Below are 26,761 nucleotides of genomic sequence, written 5' to 3' on the forward strand. Positions count from 1 at the left end.
TGCTACTACTACTACTCCTACTACTACTACTCCTGCTACTACTACTACTCCTACTCCTACTACTACTACTCCTGCTACTACTACTACTCCTACTCCTACTACTACTACTCCTGCTACTACTACTACTCCTACTACTACTCCTACTCCTACTACTACTACTACTCCTGCTACTACTACTACTCCTACTCCTCCTACTACTACTACTACTCCTGCTACTACTACAACTCCTGCTACTACTCCTACTCCTACTCCTACTCCTACTACTACTCCTACTCCTGCTACTACTACTACTCCTGCTACTACTCGTTTTACTACTCCTGGAGGTCCTCGTCCTACCACTCGTCGTACAACTCGTCCTGCCACCCGTCCTACTACTCGTCGTACCACTCGTCCTACCTCTCGTCCTACTACTCGTCGTACCACTCGTCCTACCTCTCGTCCTACTACTCGTCGTACAACTCGTCCTGCCACCCGTCCTACTACTCGTCGTACCACTCGTCCTACCACTCGTCCTACCACTCGTCCTACTACTCGTCGTACCACTCGTCCTACCTCTCATCCTACTACTCGTCGTACCACTCGTCCTACCTCTCGTCCTACCACTCGTCCTACCTCTCGTCCTACCATCCGTCCTACTACTCGTCGTACCACTCGTCCTACCTCTCGTCCTACTACTCGTCATACCACTCGTCCTACCTCTCGTCCTACTACTCGTCCTACCTCTCGTCCTACCATCCGTCCTACTACTCGTCCTACCACTCGTCCTACTACTCGTCCTACCTCTCGTCCTACTACTCGTCCTACCTCTCGTCCTACTACTCGTCCTACCTCTCGTCCTACCATCCGTCCTACTACTCGTCCTACCTCTCGTCCTACCATCCGTCCTACTACTCGTCCTACCACTCGTCCTACCACTCGTCCCTATACTCGTCCTACCAATCGTCCTCGTCCTACCAATCGTCCTCGTCCGACCAATCCTCCTCGTCCTGACCGTAAGTCACTGTCAGATGATTTCATGTCACAGTTGTTGAAACAGTGTTTAGTACGATTTTTTTGTCTGAACAGAAATACAATGTTTCCACACACAGGATGGACCTGCAGGGAGGGTCCTCGGCTGAATGGCGCCATGCAGATTGATGCTGGAATGGGCAAAGTGGTTGTAGCAGACAAGTACAAACGGACGTACTTCCTCAGTGGACTTGCGGTCTACAGACTGGGCAGACTGGGCATGAAGCATGTCACAGTGGGAGCTGGGGGATTGTGGGGAACTTGCCAAGCCAACAAGGTGTACAAATATGTAGCTGGAGACTTCAAACTTGCCAAAGGTAACTAGAACTATTATTCATTTCACATAAGTAAATACAGTGTGTGTGACATTGATTTTGGTTTTCTTACTGTGTATGCATTGTAGCGGTGATACAGTACATTATTATACTTGGTCAATATAATAAAAACACAAAATGTTCCCAATGTTTGCATTGAACTTCTTCCTCTTGGACTCATCTTCAGGTCTGTCTATGCACCAGGTGGATGCCGGCGGTGATGGTCAGATTGTTGGAGTAGGATCCGGCAGCTATAACGCCTACTGTCTGAAAGAGAAGACAGCTTCGGGCTTCTATGGACGACACACCCTGAGCTGGACTTCCCTCTCAAGAAAGATGATGTACTACAGCTGTGGCCCAAGGATGGGATGCTGGGGAGTAGACAAAAGTTACAGGATCTGGGTCACAAAGGTTGGTCACTGAAGCCTCACTGAAATCTCAATTTGGTATCTATCCATTAACCAATTGATCATCACAACATCCCCATGTATGTGTGCTTCCTCTGACAGAATATATCACCAACCAACTGCCGCACTAGTGGCTGGACAGCTGTGTCAGGGCCAAGAATGAAAATGATTGAAGTGTCGTCAGACGGAAACGTTTTTGGCGTGACTACAACTGGCAGGGTCTACCAAAGGTAAATCAGTGGTCCTCATAGTCTTATATATTACAACCAAATTCAAGTATTTATACCATAAACAACTAAAACAACAGCAGCAAAGTCAGAATCCGAAGAAAAGACAATCCGAAGTCAGCATGTTGATACATTACATAGGTGTAATTGAACATAGTCTTTCCAGGATTTATGGCTCCTATTGAAATCAGTGTAAAGCTTATAAACATTGTGAGTGTTGCCTGTAATTACAGCTCTCAGTTCATGTCGATTCATAAACACTTGTGTATGACCTTTCTCTCAACAGAATTGGCATCACCAACCATAGCAGACAAGGCACACGCTGGGTTTATGTCCCAATGTGCATGTCCGTCAGACACCTGTCCTACGACCTGAAGAATCTTTGGATCGTGACCACCTCTGGTTTGATCATGAAGTGCTCATGCTAATGTCATCAGTCTGTCTTGGCTCTCATCCATTCAAAGTTCCTCATTTTATTTTAAATCATTCAGTGCACACAGTTAATAAATTATTAGCGTTTTTTCTTCAGTGTTGAATCTCATATGTAACTGTAATGACTGGATAGTCTCATGCATTTTAACTTCTTCCTGCAAATTGGTGGACTTTCTACTCGAGTATTCTCAATAAATGATAATTTAAGCGATTTCATCTGACTTTTGTGATGCTGCATCTATAATAATCAGAGGGGTAACTTTGCTGAAAACCTTTCTTTTTGGTTTCACCGTGGTTTAAAGGTTCCTTGAAGTAAATGTTCAAAATCACCTAATTTAATAAAGTTTGTGGCAGAATCACTTCCAAATGTTTTCCGAATCAAGAAAAATCTATGTTTACAAACTTTAACCGTCACAGACCATAAAATATAAACTGATTTCCCACCATGTTATTTCCTTTTCACCCTGCGTTGTACATCATGGTAAATACTGATAGGAAAGGACTAGGTTATTTTCTTAGATGCCAATTGCCCTCACAGTAAGAGATCAAAACACAATGCTTTCTATGAGAGATAAAAAATATCCAAAGTGTAAATCATCCCGGCTCAGGTGTTAAAATTCCTTTTAGTTATCTGTTGCACTTCTGCCCTGCCTGTGTGACTTTTGGCAAAAAAGTTTTTATTACACATTCATCATAAATATAATATTTGTGTCTGCACCAACTCTGATGTGGATGGTGAATTTTTTTGTAAACATGTTTCAACACTTTGCCTGGGTGGGCTTGTCATACACATGTCTTGTTGTTTCGAATAACCGCAAGTCGTCCAATAAATGGTGTTTTCTTTAATGCTTACCCATTATTTTGAAGCTTAACACCAAGATTTAAGGTAAAAGATAAATTAATAAACTAAGTAACCAAGACTCAACATAACAATTGCATCCTTTGATTTGAGTCTCTCAGTTTTGTAATGAAAGACAACAAAACCTTTAAAGAATTGAGATAATGGTAAATAGTGCATTCCAATCTTCTTGAGGGAGGACTCCCACTGGCTATTTCAAAAATATGCACCTCCAATAAAAAACATCAGGATACAAAAAGAAAGAGAATCAATAAAGGAATGAAAGATAATATTTTGTTGTTAATACCGAATTTTGGAAAAACATTACAATTTTTAGATAATTTTGTAAACTAGAACGTTAATTTAGCAATCGAAGAAAGCTAGCGCCACCAGGAGCCTGTGGCCACTACCGGAGCTAGCTTCCTGCCGGAACTAGCTAACCAGGTTCTCACTCCTGATTATTCGCCTCCCTTTATCGCACCAAGCCCAAAAGTTCCAGTAATGCAGAGTCGACACTTCACCAGCTGTAGCGGCTTGGATGTGGTTACTTTCCGGCCACGTGGCAGTCGACTTGTTTGTGTCAGGGGAGAATGCGCAGTGCCCACTTTTCTTGTCCCTGCATGATCTGGGCACCACTGGGAGCTGATGCTTTCATGAACGAATGGCCGCAAGTTCCATTATATGCATTTCCCTGGGTTTGATTCCCCGACATTGATCAGGGTGCGGATGAATTGTCGATCACTGGTTTTAGTGGCTCCTCAATGGCTGTCCGTGCATTGGCTGACGGAAGAGTAGCAGCTACTTCCCAGCCAACTTCTATGTTATTTTTAGGGACGTGGTTCTTCTTTGTCCGTCAATGTAAGCTGCTGCATCAATGTTCAATCACGAAAGGGAATCGGTAGTTTGTCTGTTCACTACCACTACAGAAACATGGCGATGCAACATGGCAATGACCAGAGAAGCGAGACCCACTCCCTATGTCAATATATTGGTGACCTGCTAATAAACCAAACAAAGGAGGAGAAGAACAAGTACAACTACCAGGTCCGGAGTATTACCTCAGGACAAGAGAACAGCCCATTAGAGCGGGCACGGCACTAGTTCTATCTAAACTGCAGGTGTGGTCAACAGGTACATAACATTCTGCTCTTAATACTGTGTATTTCCCATTAATGACACGTGTCATTAGTTCACTGACATTTTACTCACACACACACACTTCTTAACCCTAGAACACTAACGTCGGAATATTTTCACCCTCGCGAGTGTGGTCATGGGATTTTCATTTTGTTGCTGCTGTCTGAGTGGCGAGGGTCCTTGGGTAGCTTCAGTCTGCTCACTGATGTCATAGAAGTTAGGCTAGTTTCCCTGCTCCCATCCCTGTTTTTTTTTCAATAGATATGTGTTCGGGTGATTTTCACCTGACGTTAGTGATTGAGGGTAAAATATTTGATGTATATAATATAAATTGTAAATGATGCAGGGAGACTTTGCCTTCACCGGACATGTCCCAGTCCGTACATAACGTACATAATGTTGTCGTTATGGCTTTCATAATGTCTTGTTATCAAGACACAATGTTCTTATCAAGACATAATGATCTTATCAAGATAATTGTCTTAAATGCAACACTTGTTTCGGGCCGAACCAGATTTTAGTGTAATTAAGCCTTGGTTAAGAGTATATAAGCCACACAGACCAGATGGGATGTAGGACAGGAGCTCCACTGAGATATCAAATAGAAGTTCAGTGCTGCAGAGTCTCACAAACTCAGAGACAACATGAAAGCTGTCTTCTTGCTGCTGCTGTGTAGCCTGGCTGTCAGTCAGGGCACTAGACCTGTTCGCACTACTCGTCCTCGTCCTCGTCCTCTTCCTCGTCCTCGTCCTGGTCCTGGTCCTGTCCGTAAGTTGCTTTCAGATGATTTAATGTCATAGTTGTTGTAATGTGTATAGTGAGATTTTTTTAAGCTAAAAAGAAATACAATGTTTCCACACACAGGATGGAACTGCAGGGAGGGTCCTCGGCTGTATGGCGCCATGCAGATTGATGCTGGAATGGGACAAGTGGTTGTAGCAGACAAGTACAAACGGACGTACTTCCTCAGTGGACTTGCCTTCTACAGACTGGGCAGACTGGGCATGAAGCATGTCACAGTGGGAGCTGGGGGATTGTGGGGAAGCTGCCATGCCAACAAGGTGTACAAATATGTGGCTGGAGACTTCAAACTTGCCAAAGGTAACTAGAACTATTATTCATTTCACATTAGTAAATACAGTGTGTGTGACATTGATTTTGGTTTTCTTACTGTGTATGCATTGTAGTGGTGATTCAGTACATAATTATTCTTGGACAGATTCCCAATGTTTGCATTGAACTTCTTCTTCTTGGACTCGTCTTCAGGTCTGTCTATGCACCAGGTGGATGCCGGCGGTGATGGTCAGATTGTTGGAGTAGGATCTTGCAGACATAACGCCTACTGTCTGAAAGAGGAGACAGCTTCAGGCTTCTGTGGACGACACACCCTGAACTGGACTTCCCTCTCAAGAAAGATGATGTACTACAGCTGTGGCCCAAGGATGGGATGCTGGGGAGTCGACAAACGTCACAGGATCTGGGTCACAAAGGTTGGTCACTGAAGCGTCAGTGAAATCTCATTTTGGTCTCTACCACTCATTGATCATGACAACATCGCCATGTATGTGTGCTTCTTCTGACAGAATATATCACCAACCAACTGCCGCACTAGTGGCTGGACAGCCGTGCCAGGGCCAAGAATGAAAATGATTGAAGTGTCGTCAGACGGAAACGTTTTTGGCGTGACTACAACCGGCAGGGTCTACCAAAGGTAAATCAGTGGTCCTCACAGTCTTATATTTGACTTCCAAACGTATATTTGACTTTGTGCACGTCATTGTAGTTTCTATAACATAAACAACACAAGCTCAGTATTCCAAAAACTTCTCTGTGTTTAACAGCACTATATCTGGAACAAAAGTGCACAACATTAAAATCTGAATTCAACATGTTGATAAATTTACAGTGGTGAAATTGGCCATTGTCTTTCAAAGATAGGAACAGTTTAACCCAAATTGAAGGCTCCTCCTTCAGTCAGTGTCAAGCTTAAAAGCCGCAGGGTGTTGTGGTAAAATGCAGCATTCTTCATCCAATTTTGTAGCTTGTACCTTAGATATAAAGAATGAATTTGTGAAGTTTTGCCTGTAATTACAGTTGTCAGTTCATGTCGATTCATAGACATTTGTGGATGACTTTTCTCTCAACAGAGCTGGTATCACCAACGGTCGCAGACAAGGCACACGCTGGGTTTACGTCCCAATGTGCATGCCCGTCAGACACCTGTCCTACGACCTATGCAATCTTTGGATTGTGACCACCTCTGGTTTGATCATGAAGTGCTCACGCTAATGTCATTAGTGTGGCAGATCTTTAATGGGCATCAATCTCTGATTTGGCTTTCATCCCTTGAAACTTCTATCCTGTCTTTGGTGTAACTTCATTCATCCTCTCTTCATTAGACTACTGTTTATTTGGGAATCAGTGAAAACCCACTGCTGCAAGTACTTGATTCTTAAATATATTGTGGTTGTTTCTTAAATGATTCAGCATCTCTGATAGGCATTTAAATGGGACTGTCAATTACTGAGAAACAAAGTTGTTTAAAAAGAATAACATCTCATTGAACCGTCAAACAACTAAATGACAGTAACATGTGTATTGAATGGATTATTCCCAGCATGGATAACTTTTTCCTGTACTTTCTTGTGTCTTAATAAATGATAATTGAAGCAATTTCACCTGACGTTGTGTCCAAATATTAGTGCTGTCGTGAATGAGGTCTTAAATAAGTTAAGCACTGTTGGCTATTCCAAACTAAATTTACTGAAGACGTGTAACTTCCCCTTAAACCTTTTTTCTACTGGGTTCAGTGTGGTTTAAACATTCCCTCAACTCAATGTTCAAATCAAAAACTAAAATAGTTTTTTTAATGGTAGAACCGTTACTGAATGTTCTGTGTCTTGCCGTACTATTTGTGTAGCCAGTCTGTACTTTTAAACACTTCTTCAATTCTAAGGCACATAGAGCATGTCAAAACACAATTCAAAGCAAGAAATAAAACAACGATGATCAGTGCAATATCCACAGTTATTTGATATAGTGACAGCTGTGTATATGAATAATCTGCCAGAAGATTTTAACAACGCCAAGCGGAAGAAAAGTCGTGCCGAGATACTATTAACACATCAGCTGTCCTACGTGTGATGGGAACACACTCAACCATATTTACACATAGGGTTGCCAACCGTCCCTTGAAAAACGGAGGCCTCCCGTACTTAGAAACAAAAGCACCCGTCCCGTATTAAGCTGAAAAGGGACGCACTTTGAGATTTAAAAAATGGTCAGTAAAATGCCAATGGAAAATGAATAACAGGGCGCTTTATATGAAAATGTATGGTAAACTTGTTCCCAGGCAATATCCTGCACTGGGATCAATGAGCTGACAGCATATTCACACACGAGTATGACGATACAGAATACGCTCATCCCATTGGTCGAGGAGGTACAGTTGTTCCCGGAGAAGATAGTGGAAGATAAGTAAGTATAAAGAGAAGATAGTGGAAGACAAAAAAAGCAGCATGCTGACAGTGACACAGACGCCGACTCTGCTTTACGGGGCGGTACAGCTTCGAGCAGCAATACGACTCGTACTCCTCTGAGAAAAAAGCAGAAAAGGATGCAAAAATACTGGGAGCAATGGGAAAAGCAAACACCTCAGGGTCAAATAGTTATAAAATCTTTTCACTCACAAAAAAAGGGGCTAAAAAAATTCACCACGCCAGGAAGGGTGAAGGCAATCGGGTCGGCCGGCCCTGCCAATGAGGTGTCCCTTATTTATTTTTCAGGGAGTTGGCAACCCTATTTACACACCTTTATGGAATGCATGTAAGGCTCCACCTCGCCCATTTTGGGATTTTTGTGTGTTGATTCTCTACTAGAACTGTCAATAACCTTTGAAGAAAAGATATCCAATATTTGTTCACTTCACCAAAACAACAAGTTTAAGGACCCCAGTGAACTTTTGTTCGAGTTGATATAAGAAATGCTCATCTAGATGTTTCACAAAGTTGTCATCAGTAAAGGCAACTCGGAGAGAGGAGCTTGGGACTGCCGGAAAGGAGGAGGAGACGAGTAGAGCGGAGTGCCAGGATATATTTGCCAGTGCATGAGAGGGAAAGAAAAGAAAGATGAGTCAATATAAAGGATATAAAGGAAGGAGAATAGAGGAAAAAGAGGCATGGCAGACACTTATGTATGAATCCACACATTCCCTGAACAGCCTGCAGATCCAGTTTTGGGGATTTTTAGTATCAGTCCAGATAAAGTATATAAGGCACACAATGATCAGTGGAAGGACAGCAGCTCCACAGAGAAGAGAGCGGTCCATCCATTGTTGCACTGCAGAGGACAGACTCACAAACACAGAGATAACATGAAAGCTGCCGCAGCCTTCTTGCTGGTGCTGGGTTGCCTGGCTGTCAGTCATGGTAAGTCAAGATTCACAATTTCCTTTCAGTCTTAATCGTTGAATCGTCGTTTTATTCCATTTTTCTACCTTCAGATAAATCATGATTTTGTCTTCACAGCATGGAGATGCAGCGGGGCTCCACAGCTGTCAAAAGCCTTACAGATTGACGCTGGAATGGGAATGGTGGTTGCAACAGACGCTTACAAGCGGGCCTATTTCCTGAGCGGACGGTCCTGGTACAGACTGGGCACAACTGCACTCAAGCATGTCTCAGTGGGACCTGCAGGAACGTGGGGGACTGACGCCGCAAACAGGGTCCACAAATTGGTCGCTGGAAACTTTAAACGAGCCACTGGTAACTATTAAATATTATTGTGTTTGTATGATCATCATGTTGTTTGTTTACTGTATAATCTATGGTATCTACGGCATTCTCCACATTTATATTATAAAGATATTTTGTATATTTGTATTATTGTACTCTAATGGTAATATAATAACCTATGTGTTGGTCTTCAGGTCTGACCATGCAGCAGGTAGATGCTGGTGGTGGTGGGCAGCTTGTCGGGTCAAGGCCCTCCACCAATCTCGCCTACTGTCTGAGAAAGACTTCTGCTGTGCAGTACTATGGAGTGGGCGGTATCGGCTGGTCTACCCTTTCAAGAGCCCTGAAGTACATCAGCTGTGGCCCACTGTACGGATGCTGGGGCGTTGACATAAAGTCCAATGTTTTTCTCACTAGGGTGAGTCGCTGTAGCATCTCATATTGCCATTTACTGTACTCACTCACAGATCATGGCAACATCACCATGCATGTGTTCTTCTTCTGACAGACGATGTCACCAACCTCCTGCGGCACAAGTGGCTGGATCTACGTGAAAGGGATAACAATGAAAATGGTTGAAGTGGGGACAGACGGAAGCATTTTTGCAGTGAGTACAAAGGGCAAGGTCTACCAAAGGTAAGTCAGCGCTTCTCAAAGTCTTATATATTACATACAAATGTCTGTTTGAATGTGCACACATCATTGCAGTACGTGTAATTTAAGAACAAGAAACACAAGAGCACAGTATTCTAAACATGTCTCTGTCTTTAATGGAATTACATCTGGCATCAAAAGAGCAAAAAATTAAAACCAGAAGTCAACATATAATAACAGTGGTGTTATTGACAATTGTCTTTCAATACTGTAAAGATTTCGTCATCTCCTTCACTTAGTCTCATGCAACACTTGTACCTTAGATATGAAGAGTGAAAATCACAGCACTCAGTTCATATCTATTCATAAAAACATGTGTTTGACTTTCCTCTCATCAGAGTTGGCATCGCCGCACGTCGCCCACAAGGCACAGCTTGGCGTTTAGTCCAGACGTGCATGGACGTCCAGCACGTGTCCTATGACCTGCGCCAGCTCTGGGTCGTCACCACCTCTCACATTCTCATGACATGCACTAATGTCAAGAGTTTGGCAGTTATTAAATGAGCAGCGATCTCTGTGTGTCTCGGCTGTCATCCGTTTACATGTTTTTCTTTTCTTCAGATGATTTGATTCTTTTTCTGAAATATACAAAATCTGTGGTGTAAATACAAATTTTTCTTAAATATATTGTGGTTCTTTCTTAAATGATTCAGCATCACTGCACAAAATCTCTGATAAGCATTTAAATGACAGTAACATGTGTATTGAATGGATTATTCCCAGCATTGATAACCTTTTCCTGTACTTTCTTCTATCTTAATAAATGATAATTGAAGCAATTTCATCTGACGTTGTGTCCAAATATTATTGCTGTCGTGAATGAGGTCTTAAATAAATTAAGCACTGTTGGCTATTCCAAATTTAAGATTAAGATTAAGATTAAGATGCATTTATTCATCCCAAACACATGCACAGTCATGCAAAGGCACACTCATGCAGGTAGGGAAATTTAATCTCTGCTTTTGACCCATCTTGTGCAGTACACACAGAGCAGTGAGCAGCCGCGTACAGGCGCTCGGGGAGCAGATGTTGGGGGAGTAAGGTGCCTTGCTCAGGGGCACTAGACAGGGTAGGGAGACTCTTGGATTTTTGGACAGATCAATCCAGGTTCGTCTTTTGTTGTCTCTCCGTGGAGTCGAACCAGAGACGAACCAGAGATGTTCTGTAGACGTGTAGCTTCCACGCAAACCTTTTTTCTTCTGGATTCAGTGTGGTTTAAACATTCCCTCAACTTAATGTTCAAATCAAGAACTAAAATAGGTTTGATGATAGAACCGTTACTGAATCTTCTGTAACTGCCCGTACTATTTGTAATAATATAAAACAACGACGATCAGTGCAATATCCACAGTTATTTAATAAAGTGAGAGCTGTGTAAATGAATAATCCGCCAGAAGATTTTAACAACGCCAAGCTGAAGAAAATTCCTGCCTAGATACTGTTAACACATCAGCTGTCCTACGTGTGGTGAGAACACACTCAACCATGTTTACACACCTTTCTGGAATGCATGTTAGGCTCTACCTAACCAAACGTTGACAAATGTGTTTTAATATTTAAGGATAAAGATCAAATGTTCATTTTGCAAGCATTATAAGCAGGTTCACTCTCTCTCTCTCTCTCTCTCTCTCTCTCTCTCAGAGCGATGCAATCTCAGTGTTTACGCACTTCCATTAGATAGATAGATAGATAGATAGATAGATAGATAGATTGAACTCTATTGTCATTGCACAGTACAAGTACATATACAACGAAATGCGGTTTAGCATCTAACCAGAAGTGCAAAAAAAAAAAAAAGGCAGTTGGCAGAGATGGAATATGTTAATAAATATAAAGTACAGTTAGAAATATACATGGAATATAAATGGAAATATAAATGGAATATGAACAGTATTACTGTAAGAGGTAAGGTATGATATAAGAATGATGAATACATGGAGAGCAAGATAATATAAAAAAATAGGAATACACTATAGGTGGGATAATAGAGTAGGAATAAGTTTAGTGCAAATGTACAAATGTGCAAATGTACAAATGTTCATTTATAAGTGGCAGCTCAAGAGTTAACTAAAAGCAAAGGGTGTGTCTGACATGTTGCTTTAACCCTCAGTATAAACAGATTAACCTGAATCACTGTGTGTTTTATATCACAGTTGAATCTCGAAACTAACCCGGGCCACCTTGGTACGCACAGCTGCGCCTCCTACAGCTCATGTAAGAGAGGAGGTAAATCCCCATTGTTCACTTGTCTTCCGATTTTCAAGTCATTTCCACGGTTGCAGATGTCAGATGTGTACATATATGACACAGAATGCTTGGTTACAATAAAACTCATACACAAATATATTGGTTGTTTTGGATGACCATGAAGATATGTTTCTATAATATTTCAAACTTACCCCAACAATTTGATTTTAGGTGCATTATATTCTCTTGCATGTGAAACGGCTACCATGGTGCATTTTTCTGTATCACTTTGTAGATAAATTAAGTCTTCATGGATTGGGCTTCCTAATGTTTTAAACTTTTACACTACTTCTTTAGGAAAACTAAATCGAATGTGCGTATAATTTATGCCCATTTTTTTTTTTGTGTGTGTTGCTTCTTTACTAGAACTGTCAATAACCTGTGAAGAAAAGGTATCCAATAATTCTTCACTGCACCGAAACAACAAGTATAAGGACCCCAGTGAACTTTGTGCAAGCGGATGTAAGAAAGTAATGAAGTGCTCAACTAGATGTTTCACAAATGTGTCATCAGTAAAGGCAACGCGGGTGCCAGTAAATATCTGCCAGTGCACAAGAGGGCAAGATAAGTCAACATAAAGAGGAGAAAGAGGAATGGCAGAGACTTGTGTAATTTGTGGATAAATCCACAAAAGCACCGCTGTTATTTTCTAGATCTGGAAATAGACATATGATATTGCAATCATTTTTTTACAACGTGTAGCTCCCTATTTTGCGCGTATTTGCATCCGAGATTTTTACAATTGCAAGTGGCCTCTTGTGTGTGTGGCTCGTCTTGTGTATCCACACCCTTTCCAACAACTGCACATCTACATTTTTGAGAAAAGATGGCATATCATTATTGTTTGATGATCGCCTGATGACTCGAGTGACACGACATGTAATGACATTCCTGGTTTTGTGTTGATCAAGTTAAACTAGCTAAACATTTGAAATGAATGAAAGCATACTTGTAAACGTTCCAAAATAAAACATTTCCTCCTTGTTCCCCGAACAGCCTGCAGAACCAGTTTTGGGGATTTTTAGTATCAGTCCAGATAAAGTATATAAGGCACACACAACTGAGAGGTTGAAGGACAGCAACTCCACAGAGAAGAGAGCCATTGTTGCACTGCAGAGGACAGACTCACAAACACAGAGACAACATGAAAGCTGCCGCAGCCTTCTTGCTGCTGCTGGGTTGCCTGGCTGTCAGTCATGGTAAGTCAAGATTCACATTTTCCTTTTCAGTCTTAATCGTCGAATCGTCGTTTTATTCCATTTTTCTACCTTCAGATAAATCATGATTTTGTCTTCACAGCATGGAGATGCAGCGAGGCTCCTCGGCTGTCCTACGCCTTACAGGTTGACGCTGGAATGGGAATGGTGGTTGCAACAGACGCTTACAGGCGGGCCTTTTTCCTGAGCGGACGGTCCTGGTACAGACTGGGCACAACTGCACTCAGGCATGTCACAGTGGGACCTGCAGGAACGTGGGGGACTGACGCCTCAAACTATGTCCACAAATTGGTCGCTGGAAACTTCAAACGAGCCGCTGGTAACTATTAATACTATTGTGTTTGTATGACCATCATGTTGTTTGTTTACGGTTTAATGCATTGTCGCTACGGCATTCTCCACATTTATATTATATAGTTATATTGTATATTTGTATTATAGTACTGTAATGGTAATATAATAACCCATGTGTTGGTCTTCAGGTCTGACCATGCAGCAGGTAGATGCTGGTGGTGCTGGGCAGCTCGTCGGGTCAAGGCCCTCCAACTATCTCGCCTACTGTCTGAGAGGGCAATATGCCATGCCGTACAGTGGAGTGGGCGGTATCGGCTGGTCTTACCTTTCAAGAGCCCTGAAGTACATCAGCTGTGGCCCACTGTACGGATGCTGGGGAGTTGACACAAGTTCCCGTGTTTTTCTCACTAGGGTGAGTCGCTGTAGCATCTCATATTGTCATTTACTGTACTCACTCACAGATCATGGCAACATCACCATGTATGTGTTCTTCTTATGACAGACAATGACACCAACCACCTGCAGGACCAGTGGCTGGTTGTACGTGTCAGGGATTGCGATGAAAGTGGTTGAAGTGGGGACAGACGGAAACGTTTTTGGAGTGAGTACAGCGGGCAAGGTCTACCAAAGGTAAGTCAGCGCTCCTCAGAGTCTTATATATTACATACAAATGTCTGTTTGACTGTGCACACATCATTGCAGTATACGTGTAATTTAAGAACAAGAAACACAAGAGCACAGTATTCTAAACATGTCTCTGTCTGAAAAAATGACAATCAGAAGTCAACATATAATTACAGTGGTGCAATTGACAATTGTCTTTCGATACTGTAAAGATTTCGTCCGACACTTGAGTGATCTCCTTCACTTAGTGTCAAGCTTACAAACAGCAAAGTGCAGCGTTCCTCATGCAACACTTGTACCTTAGATAGGAAGAGTGAAAATCACAGCACTCAGTTCATGTCTATTCATTAAAACACATGTTTTGACTTTCCTCTCATCAGAGTTGGCATCAACGCAAGTCGCCCCCAAGGCACAGGTTGGACTGCAGTCCCGATTTGCCTGACCGCCCAGAGCGTGTCCTATGACCTGCGCAAGCTCTGGGTCGTCACCACCTCTCGCGTGGTCATGACATGCATCCACTAATGTCCTGAGTGTGGCAGATGATGAATGAGCACCGATCTCCTTTTGTCTCGGCTGTCATCCGTTAACATGTCTTTCTTTTCTTCAGATGATTGGATTTTTTTCTCTCATTCTTCTCCTCTGCTTATTTCAGCAAGAAATACAGAAAATCTATTATCAACATTAAAAAAAAATGTTTAGGTTAGGAGCACATTTCAAAAGTGACAAAAACAAGTATGTAATGTAAATTGCATCAGGCAAAATGTTATTTGAGAAACTAAACCAATTGAATTGCCAGACAAACAAATGTGCATATGAATCTTAAGGTTGCATTGTGTTTTTTTTCTGAAGAATCCCCATCATGTTGAACCTCTTCCCATTACATCAGATATTTGCCCTGCAATTAAATAGTTGTGCTCTAGTGAATTTGGTATTTTAAAGAAAGAAAAATGTAACTGTATATTGTTGGATCTTGTTGGATCCCCCAAACAAAATGTACCAAAGAACTGTAACTTTGCTGAAAAGCTCTCTTTTAGGGTCTGTGTGGTTTAAATATTTCTTCAACTCTACGTTCAAATTGCAAAATCAAATAAAAAGTTTCAAAGCAGAACAATTACTGAATGTGTCTGTCTGTTACATGCAAAACACACAGCGGCCAGTGAGTCGAGGAAAAACACACAATCTGCGTTACAATCTCAGAATACCTGTGTATGCAAAACACCACGAGGGTTGTCAGGAGCTGCTGATTTACTATTCCAGTTCCTCCACATGTCAAGAACGAGCTTTTTTTGACTGTCACCAACCAATGATTTTAACCAGTAAACTTAGATCCAGTAGTAAGGTCACAGCTCAACTGCACCTTTAACCTACTGTGGAGCCAACCTGGTTAACCGCCTGTGTTGGCAGTTCAAACGGCCGTGGCCTTGGCCTTTTTGGGAAACTCTCCAGGCGAGGAGGGGCCTCGACTTCATACGACATTTCTATTTAAAAGTGTTTGCAACAATCTAGATAACTGAGCTTTAGCAACCTAACTGGTATGTTGTATGGGTGGGGATCTTCACCCAGCCTCCACGCACTGCATTCTCAAGACGTTTCTTTTTTTTATTATTTAATTTTCAGGGAGAGACACGTCAGACAACTTAGAGGTAGAAGTTAAGATTTGGAGAAATCTTAAAGTGTTACTTTATCTTTGTCTTAATCTTTTTTTTTTAAAAACATATATTTATTGGTTTCATTCATTTACATCAATTTAAAAATACATACAAGAACCTTCCCCAACCTGAACGTATGGCAGTATAGAATGACAGTAAATCATACAAATATCACAAAAATTGTTAAATTATGATTAAAACATAAATTCAAGAAGGACAAAAACTTACAATGAAAATACTTTAGTTTAAACTAAATTAAAACAAAAAAAAATAATAAATATATATATATATACATAAGTAAAATAAAATACAGTCGCAAACATGGAACAGAGTACAGCACACATTCCTCACAACAGATTAATCACTTCACATGGGACATTTAATTCCTCCGTCAAATTCTGGGTCTACCCCAGGTTCTCCTCCCAGTTGGGTTTGTCTGGGAAACTTCCGATAGAGGGCACCCAGGGGGCCTCCTGCTGAGATGCCCAGACCACCTCAACTGTCAAACTGGGATTGAACTCTAGAGAAAATAAGAAGATTCGCTTTTTGGGATTTGTATGAAATAAAAGAAGCATTATTTCAAATATCACTACTGAGATTCTTTTTTATTGATTTAGCTAAATCACTATAAACCGCAGCAGTCCAGTGGAAACTGAAAAGCTGGATGGTCACATTGACGTCATTTTATATCAAATGCAAACTTGATATCTGCAACTCCTTTTTAATTGTATATTTTTAATTAGCTGTCCATTAAGTGGGGGATCACAATGTACAATTACAATTTTCAACATCTTTAAACACTCAAATCACTTTTAATTTTGTCCAAGTTAATTGCTTTAACAGGTTAGCTAGACTTTTCTCACTGATAATCATCCTCGACCAACTGGACCACCGTAGCCAGAGTATGAGCAACACATGAACTTTGTAGCTTTCATGGGCAAGTATGACTTTAGTTGTGTATCCACACCACAGACTGACCCACGTCCAGTTCTAACAGGACATTGCACTGTAACTGCATGCATCGCACATGTCAGATAGTCAAGCTTGGCCTGGATTGCTGCAAAACATCATCATTTAGTGGAGGCCAGTCTGAAAACAACAGAAAAATAGAAGTGACAGAACAACTTGTACCTCTGAAGCCGTTTTGTTTCCTCTCACAGAAATGTCGGTATGAGATGAGTGGGGACGATAAAAGTAAATCTTCTCCTCTCACTTCTTTAACAGCCTGCAGAACCTGCTCGGGCTCTAACTTTACACCTGTCTCCTGTGTTACTGGAATATGAATGTTAGGAGCATGACAGCATTCCTAGTGGCCGCAGGGGAAAAACAAAGGGGAGGGGGAGAGAGAATGAATTTCAAACAAAATACAGGTGTACAATGTAGAAAGGCAGAAACGAATAAATTAGGATTATAGATGACAAATACCTGTTGACGGCAGGTCACCGATAGGCTGGTCATGCAAACACCAGATCCTTGAAGGCCATGGCTGTTGAGGTCCCCAGCTCTCAGAGGGGGAGTGGGGTCGTCTCACACACCATGTGGGAGCAGCAACTTTTTGGATTTTCCAACTTAAAGCCAAAGTAGAAGTGGATTTACAGTTTACAGAGTTACATGTTTTAGCTGTATCTTCCCTTTAATTTGAATCCCCTGCTCCTGTCCGTCATGATGATAAGCTATGAAGTCATTTCCTGATATCTCCCAGGCCTATATACAGTATCTTCAATCTTCACTTTCTTTATCGTTTCCATATATTAGCCACACTAAAATGTGCGTTTACATTTTTTCCTCAATGTTTAAATCCCTTTTGGGGTTAAAGTTATACATTTATATATAAAAACTTTTAATTAATATCAGACATCATAAAGTGATTAAAAATAATGAATATTCTCCCCCCCTTTAAAGTGGCAAAATAATAACTAGATTTTGGGCGTCAGGAACTACAACACAGTTGACAGGTAATGTTCCATCCATGTGTGATTGAGGTAGATTTTGGAATTTTTCTCTTTAATTTAGCTTCTGAATGCTCTTTCTTTCCTTGAGCGTCAGAATTGCCTCCTTTATTTTGTATATCTATCTATTGGACTCTTCCTGAGGAGCTCACCACACAACAAAGCTCTCCATGCATTTGGGTTCCCCCATTTAAACACATATTTCCTTATGAAAAAAATTGAAATCAACGACAAATTTATTCAGGGAATCCACTGCAAGTGAATGTGTGACAAAAACAAACACTACTTGTTTGCATATCTATGACTTCATAATCAAAATTCATATATGTTTTTTAAAGCAAATCATACTTTGGTGGATCACTCGCTCCTTTTATGTATCCGCAGCCAGTTTAAAAACTGCAGCACAGCATTCATCCGAAAAGAGAGTTCTTGGGTTGTCACGTGTGACTAGACTGTGGCGAATTGTAACAACATTCCCTGTTTTGTTGAAAGTCAAGGTCTGAAAACAGTGAAAACAAGTCTAGAGCAACTACCAAAATGTCCCTCAGCAGCATTTCTTCCAAAGATGTCACACCGTTTAAATACAAACATACTGGTTAATGTTTAGATTGCTTCCTGGAAAACCTGTTTTGGATGGAATTTAGAATAGGTTTAGAGTGTATATATATACGCTACTCTAAACAGGTGGGTGGTAGGACGACACAGCTCCACAGGGAGAAGCGAGAAGTTGATCCAGAGTTGCACTGCAGAGCACAGAGACAACATGAACGCTGTTGCGGCCTTATTCCTGCTGGTTAGTTGCCTGGCAGTCAGTCATGGTAAGTCAAGATTCAGATCTTGCTCGTTTCCTAATCGTTTGTTGAAACTGTTCATGGCGATATTCATTGGATCTTTCTCCCATTGGACAAAAAATAATGGTTCCGAACTCTGTCTTCACAGCATGGAACTGCACCGAGGCTCCGCGGCTGTACAACGCCAAACAGGTTGACGCCGGAATGGGAAAGGTGGTTGCAACCGACATTCACAAACGGGCCTTTTTCCTGAGTGGACGCTACTGGTACAGACTGGGCACAGTCTCTCTCTCTCATGTCTCAGTGGGACCTTCAGGAACCTGGGGGACTGACGCCTTAAGCAGGGTCCACAAATTGGTCGCTGGAAACTTTAATCTAGTCAATGGTAACTATGAATATTATTGTGTTTGCATGATCATCATGTTGTTTGTTTACGGCTTAATTAACTTGTACCTATGTATTATAGTGCTGTAATGGCAATATAATAACCCTAATGTGTTGGTCTTCAGGTCTGACCATGCAGCAGGTAGATGCTGGTGGTGATGGGCAGGTCGTCGGGGGAAGGCCCTCCAACTATCTCGCCTACTGTCTGAGAGAGGCTTATGCTTTGCCATACACTGGAGTGGGCAGTGTCAGCTGGTCTTACCTTTCAAAAGCCCTGAAGTACATCAGCTGTGGCCCACTGTACGGATGCTGGGGAGTTGACTCAAGTTCCCGTGTTTATGTCACCAGGGTGAGTCGCTGTAGCATCTCATATTTTCCTTTACTGTACTCACTCACAGATCATGGCAACATCACCATGCATGTGTTCTTCTTATGACAGACAATGTCACCAACCACCTGCAGGACCAGTGGCTGGTTGTACGTGTCAGGGGTATCAATGAAAATGATTGAAGTGGGGACAGACGGAAGCGTGTATGGAGTCACTACAAAGGGCCAGGTCTACCAAAGGTAAGTCAGCGGTCCTCAAAGTCTCAAATGTTACATACAAATGTGTGTTTGACTGTGCACACATCATTGCAGTACGTGTAATTTAAGAACAAGAAACACAAGGGCGCAGTATTCTCCACGTCTCTGTCTTTAATGGAATTACATCTGGCATCGAAAGAGCAAAACATAAAAATCTGAAGTCGACCTCAATCTTTCATTGTCAGTTCATGTCGATTCTTAAACACACGTGTATGACTTCCCTCTCATCAGAATTGGCATCAGCAGTTCTCGCAGAGAAGGCACAGGTTGGGTTTACGTCTCCATGTGCATGCCCGTCAAACACGTGAGCTACGACCTGCGCCAGCTTTGGGTCGTCACCACCTCTGGTTTGCTCATGAGATGCACACGCTAATGTCATGAGTGTGGCAGATGTTTAATGTGCACCGATCTGGAAAATTCTATCCTGTCTTCAGATTATTCAGTGCACACAATTCTTTAATGATTAGCATAAATAAAAAATCCTTAAGGTGGAATCTTTTGTGTAAGTTTTTCTTTACCTCCTCTGGTTAGTATGTTGTGATTCTCTCCTAAATGTTTCTGTATTAATGTACAAAATGTCTGATCGGCATTTTAAAGCACTTAAAGATAAAGACTGTAACTGTCATTAGACAAAAGGTTCAACGTTACGCTAAATGAATCATTTCTGAAGAATCCCCAGCATGTTTAGCTTCTTCCTGCCAGTTGGTGTAATTCCTTCTTTGTCAATAAATGATATAGGAAACAATTGAATCTGACCTTTTGTCATGCTTCGTCATAATATTTGTGCTGTTGTGATTGTGAAGGAAAAAGCACTTTTGGTTCGTGTTTTTATTTTGCTTCTGTGTGTTTGGAATATTCCTTCAAGTAATCTCTCAATTCCAGGAATTGAAAGAACTATTACTATTACTACTATAGAATAGTAGCGATTACTGCAACTATGAAAAAGATCAATTTGAGGGATGCCAGGCAGGTAAACCGATTGAAACTGAAAAGGACATTGTAAAACTAGATTAGTCTAATATAGAATGTATTAAGCATCACAGGTGTCGGATTGAGCAGGAGCCATCTTCATTTTGGGACATTTTAGATAAACCTCCTCTCATGAAAGTCCTGAGCAGACACATTCTTGCCATGTCGTGGGGATTTGCCTGATTGTAAGCCTACAACTCGATGACCTTGACTCAGTTGTTAAAGTAACAAGTGCACGTCAATTAGTGTCATATACCTGTCAAAATAAAGGTGATCCCATACCTGTCTAAATGGCTTTGAACTCTCTGTTAAGATCTACTGAAATCACACACATTGTTGATGATGGGAATGTGCTTATCACTCGCTCACTCACTCGCCCGCTCACTCACTCACTCGCTCACACACTCTCTCACTCACTCACTCAGTCACTTACTCACTCACTCGCTCCCACACTCACTCACTCACTCACTTAGGTGCCCGGACAACAATCCTTAACACACATGCACACAAACATGCACAACCCCAATTTACACTAACCATGTTTACAGAGGCAGAAATTGTGTCTTTAACTTGGTTCCCTCTGCTGGTGGGATTTCGTCAGTTAGACTTGAATGCTTGAGCAGGCCAGATAGATATGTGTGTGTGCGCGTGTGTGTGTGTGACTGTGTGCGTGTGTGTGTTTTCAGGTTCAGTATTCAGGTGTGCAGGAAAATACAGCCTTCTAAAATAATACAATTTAATGACAGATTTTTGTTTCTTTTAAATAGCATTTCTGTTCTTAATAAGCAATGAATTGAAACTAGAAAGAGGACGCATGTAGTCTAAAGTTTGAATTCATAAATTCAATCCCTAAACTACTCAATGTGACTAACTTGAGTAACAGTGTTCTCGCATTTTGAAATCATACACACCTGTAGACATTTGCATCTTCCCAGCATGCACTGGGGTAAACCTTGCTCTATGTCTACTGCTGCTGTCCGTTGGGTCATTTTGCTTTGCATCTACCTCATAGTGTTTCCGTTGTTTCTAAACTTTGATAACAACATCATTTTCTTTATCATCAGTTAAAAACAATGCATGCTTGCCATCATTATATTTTGGTAGCAACAAACTGGTTAAACAGGAAAGAAGGGTCCCGTTTAAGCGCAATGAACCTAAGACTCCTGGAATCCTATTATAGACTAACAGACAGATAGAGATAGACTGACAGACAGACAGACAGATAGATAGATAGATAGATAGATAGATAGATAGATAGATAGATAGATAGATAGATAGATGATAGCAGCCTCCCCACATGCCTCTACTGCCAGCTATTTGATGTGCAACACTGCCACCTCGTGTCGGACCGAGCAGCTGCACTCTCCCGGCTGAGCGCACAGACGGGCTTGGCGCTCCGGGGTCTCGCAGGCTGCTGCCGCCCCCTCTCAGCCTGAGCACAGAGCCTCTCCTCCCGCAGACTGCCGGGCTGACCGCCGCCTCACCCCTCCGCTCTCCAGGAACAACCTTCCAGGAGAGAAACAGCTTTAATTCCTTCTTCTTCTTCATCTTCTTCTTCTCTTTCCCCCGCGACGCTGCGCCTCCTCTCTAAACCTGCCTGGGTCCGCGTGTGTGGATAAAGAGGAGAGAGCCTCCGTCTGCAGCTCCACAAACCAGGTGAGAGCATCCATCAGCAGTCTGCTGCGAGGAACGGCAGACTCGGCCACTTGGAGCGGTGCGCCGCCGGGCTACTCGGTTCCACAGAGATGTGCACCTGAGTGTTTCTGGTTGTTGGGTGTAAATACACCAGAGCTCTTCTGCAGAAGGTTCCTGCCCTGATCAACACGGCGGGTTTTGGCTGCTGGTGCGTTATTCCTGAAGCCATGCGTAAAATGCGTGATCCCACACTGACTCCGTGCAGGTGACAAGAGCCGGGAGTTGGGGGGAAAAGTGGGAATGAGAGGTGAGGATAATCCCAGCAGAAACAACCTGCTTCATTTTCATCTCATTTTCGTGGATGCTGCCAAGTGCTCGCAGTTGTCGAGTCTCCAAAATGTTTGTCACGTGAAGAAAGTGAAGCTGCTTCAAGCTGAGGGCAGAGGATCTCGCCCTCCATCACCAGGCGGTGTACCCGGTATCAATGTGGTGCCTCTCCCTCCCTAATAACAAACTTTACTGCTGATGTGCTGTGGACATGTCCTCCTCCAGCTCCATCCATCATTCTGCCTCCTCCACTTCCTTCATGACATCTGTGAGGTGCCTCCAGGGGTTGTGGAAGCTCCTTGGTTTCTCATTTAGGTGACTGAAATGACCCCCCTGAGGGAAAAGCATTGTCTGAGGTCTGCGTTTATGAGACACACGCGTGGATTAGGGCTCATCCTAATCTATTTAGCATCACCGGCAGCCCGCTCTCCTGAATGCCTGGAACGGTTTTAATAATGGATGGCGGAACAGATTCACTGGCTTGCAGCATCGATTTCTTTTTTCTCTGTATGAGGCTGTAAAAAAGTTTTCTGATAAGAAACCAATCGGGGCATATATTCCTTTACTAAAAAAAAAAATCCATAGTTAATCATATTGCAAATTCTAAAATGGATTGCATAGCAAACCCAGGTTCCCTTAGGGATGTATATGCCACACAACATGAAAGAAGTGTAAACTATCTTGTAATCACTGCGATTTGTCATTTTGTCATGAGTTGATGAAATCCACATTTTTTTTATCTTGAGGTGGCCCATGAGTGTGTTTCTCAAGATTCCTCTGATTTCACAGTCGGCTCTGGTCATGTTGTACCCTCGTATTGGTTCCGGACAACAATAACGGCTTCTTTATTGCTCCTAATAGAATCACACGCCCAAGTCAGGCGCAGCAATTAGTTCCCTGACTGTGGAACAAGTGAGAAGGCGGGCGGCATCCGGTGTCCCCCTCCCACAGGAGCGGCGTGAGGCCAGAGCTGGCTGTGGGCCCGCTGGTGGTGTTAACCCCCTCGTTCATTCATCCAGGAGCGGGAGAATCGAGAGGGCTCAGGATTTGATCCCCCGGGGAATACTAATAACCCCACCAAAGAGATTTGTCTAAGCCTCGCTCGCTAGCAGCCCAGTGGGCAGGCGGGACGGCGTGCCAGCACTCTGCGGTCGTGTAGGGGGTTAGATGTAGTCTGGAAGGGTGAATGGGGCTGCTTAAGTAAGCACTTTGAGGAGCCCGGGAGAAGTCATTAACCGGTGAATGCTTCCTCTGAAGAGCGGCAGGTAGGCTGTGCGGTTGCCAAGTCAGGTAATAGTCTTTGTGGCCACAGTGTTTGGTCTTTTAAGGCGCTACCCCGTCTCGTTCAGGTCGTCAGCTGTCGTCTGAAAAGAGATTTCTGGAATAATTCGATAAATGGTTTTTCTTTGCATAATTTCGGCTCATTTCTAATGTTTCAACTATTTCTAAGTTACTTTGTTGTGCTTCCTTTTTATCTTCAACACTTCCTGGTACCTACTGTCCATAGGTGTGACTCTTTAAAGTTTCAATGCGTGATCACATTTTGAACAAAAGGATGAAACCTCATGTTTTGTTCAGGCGTTACTGTTAAAAAATGTATCTCAGCATTCTCTGTGGCGTAAGGAGCGAAATGCAAATCCCATTTGTGTCCCAACTTGTTAGAAAGGAGCAGAGCGTTCACGTGTAGGCGAGGCTGTGGAGGTGTGTGTTTGGGTTGCACAGTGGACTTGGGGTTGATTGTGAGCAGTCGGCTGTGCTGGATGAAGCCGACAGAGGCGGCAGTGAGCCCCCGAAGGGCTGGACCCCCCATCTCCAGCCTCGGCCCCTCCGTTCAGCTCTCCATTGAGGCTGTCGCTCCCGTCATCTGTTCCTTTTCCGCCTCGTGCACGGCTTTGATCAGAGTGTCTCTCTCTTCTTTTTCACCCTTTTCCTTTATTCCTCTTCGACTGACTTTTGTGACTCTCTTTGCATTCCTCACCAGACACAAGGACGCTCTTTCTCTCCTCTCATCTCCTCGCTTCCCTTCCTTCCCCCGCTTTCATGTCACAGCTTTCATTTTACATCCTCTCCCAGTGCCCTTGTGTCATGTCCCCGTTGGATCACGAGGGAAGTTCCTCGCTGAGATCAATGGCGGGCTGAAGATATTTCAATTAAAGTGGCAGATTGAATTAGATTCGGACGAACCTCCGCTGACGAGGGTTTAACTGCTTCGATAGAAAGCAGTGACACGCTCTCATCAGCATCGATTAGCTCAGTTGCCGTTTTAGGGAGGAGCCTCGTTTGAGTAATCAAACCCTGAGTAGTACATACAGGCGCGCTGCTCATGGAAAAATAATTTGCTCCTCTCAAAGCTGACTGATCAATAGCTGAACATCCTTCTGCCACGCCATGCACCGCTGTCTGACCAGCTTATCACAGCAAGTGTGAAAAACCTAAAAGAAAAAACTGTCGGCAAACTATACTTGACCGAGAAGCAGTTTGGAAACCAGCAGAGGATTCAGTGTCTTCAGACAGAGAGAATATAAGGAATAATGAGAGACACAAAGGAGGCTATGGAGTGTGTGTGTGTGGGGCGGTCATTTGTCACCAGTGAGCGTTCAGGGCAGAGAGCTTCATGACACTGATGGCCTGTGAAGCTGCTCTTTGAGGATGCTGAATTAACTTGTCATGACAGATAGTGCGCTGCGTCCCTGAGCTGCCGGGAGCCGAGGATAGATTCTCCACTACAACGGGAAATTGTAAGGGTGGTGTCGAAAGTGAAAGATTTAGGTTTCTTGAAGTCAGGATTGGATCCTGTGGGGAGGAGGCACTTGAAGGAAAAAATAAAACAAATCCAATTTATCAAGTCAGGTTTTGTCGCCAGATTAGATAAAAAAAGTAAAATAACAATTACATGATAACCTTTTTCTCTGGGATTTTTTTCGGCACGGTTGCTGGAGTGGCATCACTACTCACGCTAAGCACAACGTTTGTTCCCTGTCTTTAGAAGTATGCAGAGTGTGGATTATGCCCAGGTATAGCTGTTTCGTGTCAAATGTACATGGTCCATAATTATTTGTAGGACCATCTTTTTTAGTTTTTTAATGTTGGTGAAATTAATGTTCCAATCAGTTCTACAAAATCCAGGTGAAAAAAGCATAAAGATACAAATTTTTAGGTAAAGGAACAGCTAACCAGATGCTTATCTATGTTCTATCTCATTATTGATGTATATTCAAATGCTAACTAATATTGAGACAGAACCCCAGAAGGAACGCAAGAGAACCAAAGTTAACAGAAAACATTGAGCACTTTTAAAACTTCTTGAAACGTGCTGCGACAGGTGGAGGTTTCAGGGAATAATTACTTCATAGAAAACCATCTTTCAAGGATCCCTGGATCAAGGTAAATCCGATTTACAGTTATGAACTGTTTATTATTAAGTTATGACCACACAGCATCCTTAAACTCTCAGAGAAGCTCCAAGTCGTCATAGTATTGTCAGTGTTGGGTCGGGTTAGATGGGCTCTGGACAGCTCTTAAACCAAATTTAAATTCACTCATTATTAACTCATTAAACGATAGATCTAACTTTTGAATTACAATCTCGAGTCCTGAAGCTGGTCGTCTACTATGATGATATTATAGTATACATTCTAGAAAAAGTGGATTTGGACCTGCACTAATTTGCACTTGTCCCATGACTAAAATGAAGTTTTAAAAGAAGCTCGCTAGTCATATTTCAGTATCAGGGAAATACTTGTATGTTTTAAATATCCATGAACTATTGTAGGTTACACCTGTTATCCCATCATAAGAGGACTTCAGTGGTTCTTCTGGAGCCGGGCTTTTAGATAGAGAGCTAATCATGAATGAGATGTGTTGAAGGACCCCTGCATATCCCTCAAAGTCACCTGCTATCGAAGCAAGGGTACGAGATGAGATCAACTGACTCACATTAGTGAGTTGTCTCCTTCCTGCGTCGTTGTCCCTGTCTCAGCTTCCATTGCCCTGTGTCTCTTTTGACTGGTACTGGTCCACAGCAAGTCAACCGAGTGCATGTTTTTCCTCAGCAGCGACATCCCACTTCAGCTTCACACATTGTCAGTCTGCTGAAAGCTGATGAGTGCAAACATGCTCTTCAAATTTCAGTGAGCTCATACGCAGATAGTTGAGCAGTGGCTTGTTTTTCTTTTTTTACCCTTTTGTTACACTTCTGCTGCTAATCTGGGGATTTAAACTGCCACCCTTCGATTTCGTCTATCCCTTCTCAAAACGGAGAAGGAGGGGGGGGGGGTAGGAGTGTGGTGCCCTGTGGCAGGCGACTCTACGTGTAATTCAGATTAACTGTAGCTGTAATG

The 26,761-nt window shown here is 42.5% G+C and overlaps 5 protein-coding genes across 5 annotated transcripts; all 5 read left to right on the forward strand.

The window, feature by feature from the left end:
• Nucleotides 1–1,126: 1,126 nt before the first annotated feature.
• LOC128429164 (fish-egg lectin) lies at nucleotides 1,127–2,384 on the forward strand. Its single transcript, XM_053415448.1, has 4 exons — nucleotides 1,127–1,325; nucleotides 1,510–1,733; nucleotides 1,832–1,959; nucleotides 2,243–2,384. The coding sequence occupies exons 1-4, from the start codon at nucleotides 1,127–1,129 to the stop codon at nucleotides 2,382–2,384; spliced, it is 693 nt and encodes a 230-aa protein (XP_053271423.1).
• Nucleotides 2,385–4,955: 2,571 nt separating this feature from the next.
• On the forward strand, nucleotides 4,956–6,975 carry LOC128429016 (fish-egg lectin). The gene is made up of 5 exons (XM_053415302.1): nucleotides 4,956–5,131; nucleotides 5,228–5,464; nucleotides 5,630–5,853; nucleotides 5,947–6,074; nucleotides 6,511–6,975. Exons 1-5 carry the CDS (start codon nucleotides 5,008–5,010, stop codon nucleotides 6,650–6,652), a joined length of 855 nt encoding a protein of 284 aa, XP_053271277.1. The 5' UTR covers nucleotides 4,956–5,007; the 3' UTR covers nucleotides 6,653–6,975.
• Nucleotides 6,976–8,651: 1,676 nt separating this feature from the next.
• On the forward strand, nucleotides 8,652–10,254 carry LOC128429165 (fish-egg lectin-like). Its single transcript, XM_053415449.1, has 5 exons — nucleotides 8,652–8,790; nucleotides 8,890–9,126; nucleotides 9,291–9,514; nucleotides 9,605–9,732; nucleotides 10,089–10,254. The coding sequence occupies exons 1-5, from the start codon at nucleotides 8,736–8,738 to the stop codon at nucleotides 10,252–10,254; spliced, it is 810 nt and encodes a 269-aa protein (XP_053271424.1). The 5' UTR covers nucleotides 8,652–8,735.
• A 2,781-nt stretch (nucleotides 10,255–13,035) lies between these two features.
• Nucleotides 13,036–15,246, forward strand: LOC128429011 (fish-egg lectin). The gene is made up of 5 exons (XM_053415298.1): nucleotides 13,036–13,196; nucleotides 13,297–13,533; nucleotides 13,697–13,920; nucleotides 14,011–14,138; nucleotides 14,513–15,246. The coding sequence occupies exons 1-5, from the start codon at nucleotides 13,142–13,144 to the stop codon at nucleotides 14,652–14,654; spliced, it is 786 nt and encodes a 261-aa protein (XP_053271273.1). The 5' UTR covers nucleotides 13,036–13,141; the 3' UTR covers nucleotides 14,655–15,246.
• Nucleotides 15,247–18,490: 3,244 nt separating this feature from the next.
• Nucleotides 18,491–19,912, forward strand: LOC128429013 (fish-egg lectin). The gene is made up of 5 exons (XM_053415299.1): nucleotides 18,491–18,548; nucleotides 18,670–18,906; nucleotides 19,031–19,254; nucleotides 19,345–19,472; nucleotides 19,722–19,912. The coding sequence occupies exons 1-5, from the start codon at nucleotides 18,494–18,496 to the stop codon at nucleotides 19,861–19,863; spliced, it is 786 nt and encodes a 261-aa protein (XP_053271274.1). The 5' UTR covers nucleotides 18,491–18,493; the 3' UTR covers nucleotides 19,864–19,912.
• The last annotated feature ends 6,849 nt before the right edge of the window (nucleotides 19,913–26,761 follow it).

Source organism: Pleuronectes platessa, chromosome 22, assembly GCF_947347685.1.
Source record: "Pleuronectes platessa chromosome 22, fPlePla1.1, whole genome shotgun sequence".
NCBI classification, from domain to species: domain Eukaryota; kingdom Metazoa; phylum Chordata; class Actinopteri; order Pleuronectiformes; family Pleuronectidae; genus Pleuronectes; species Pleuronectes platessa.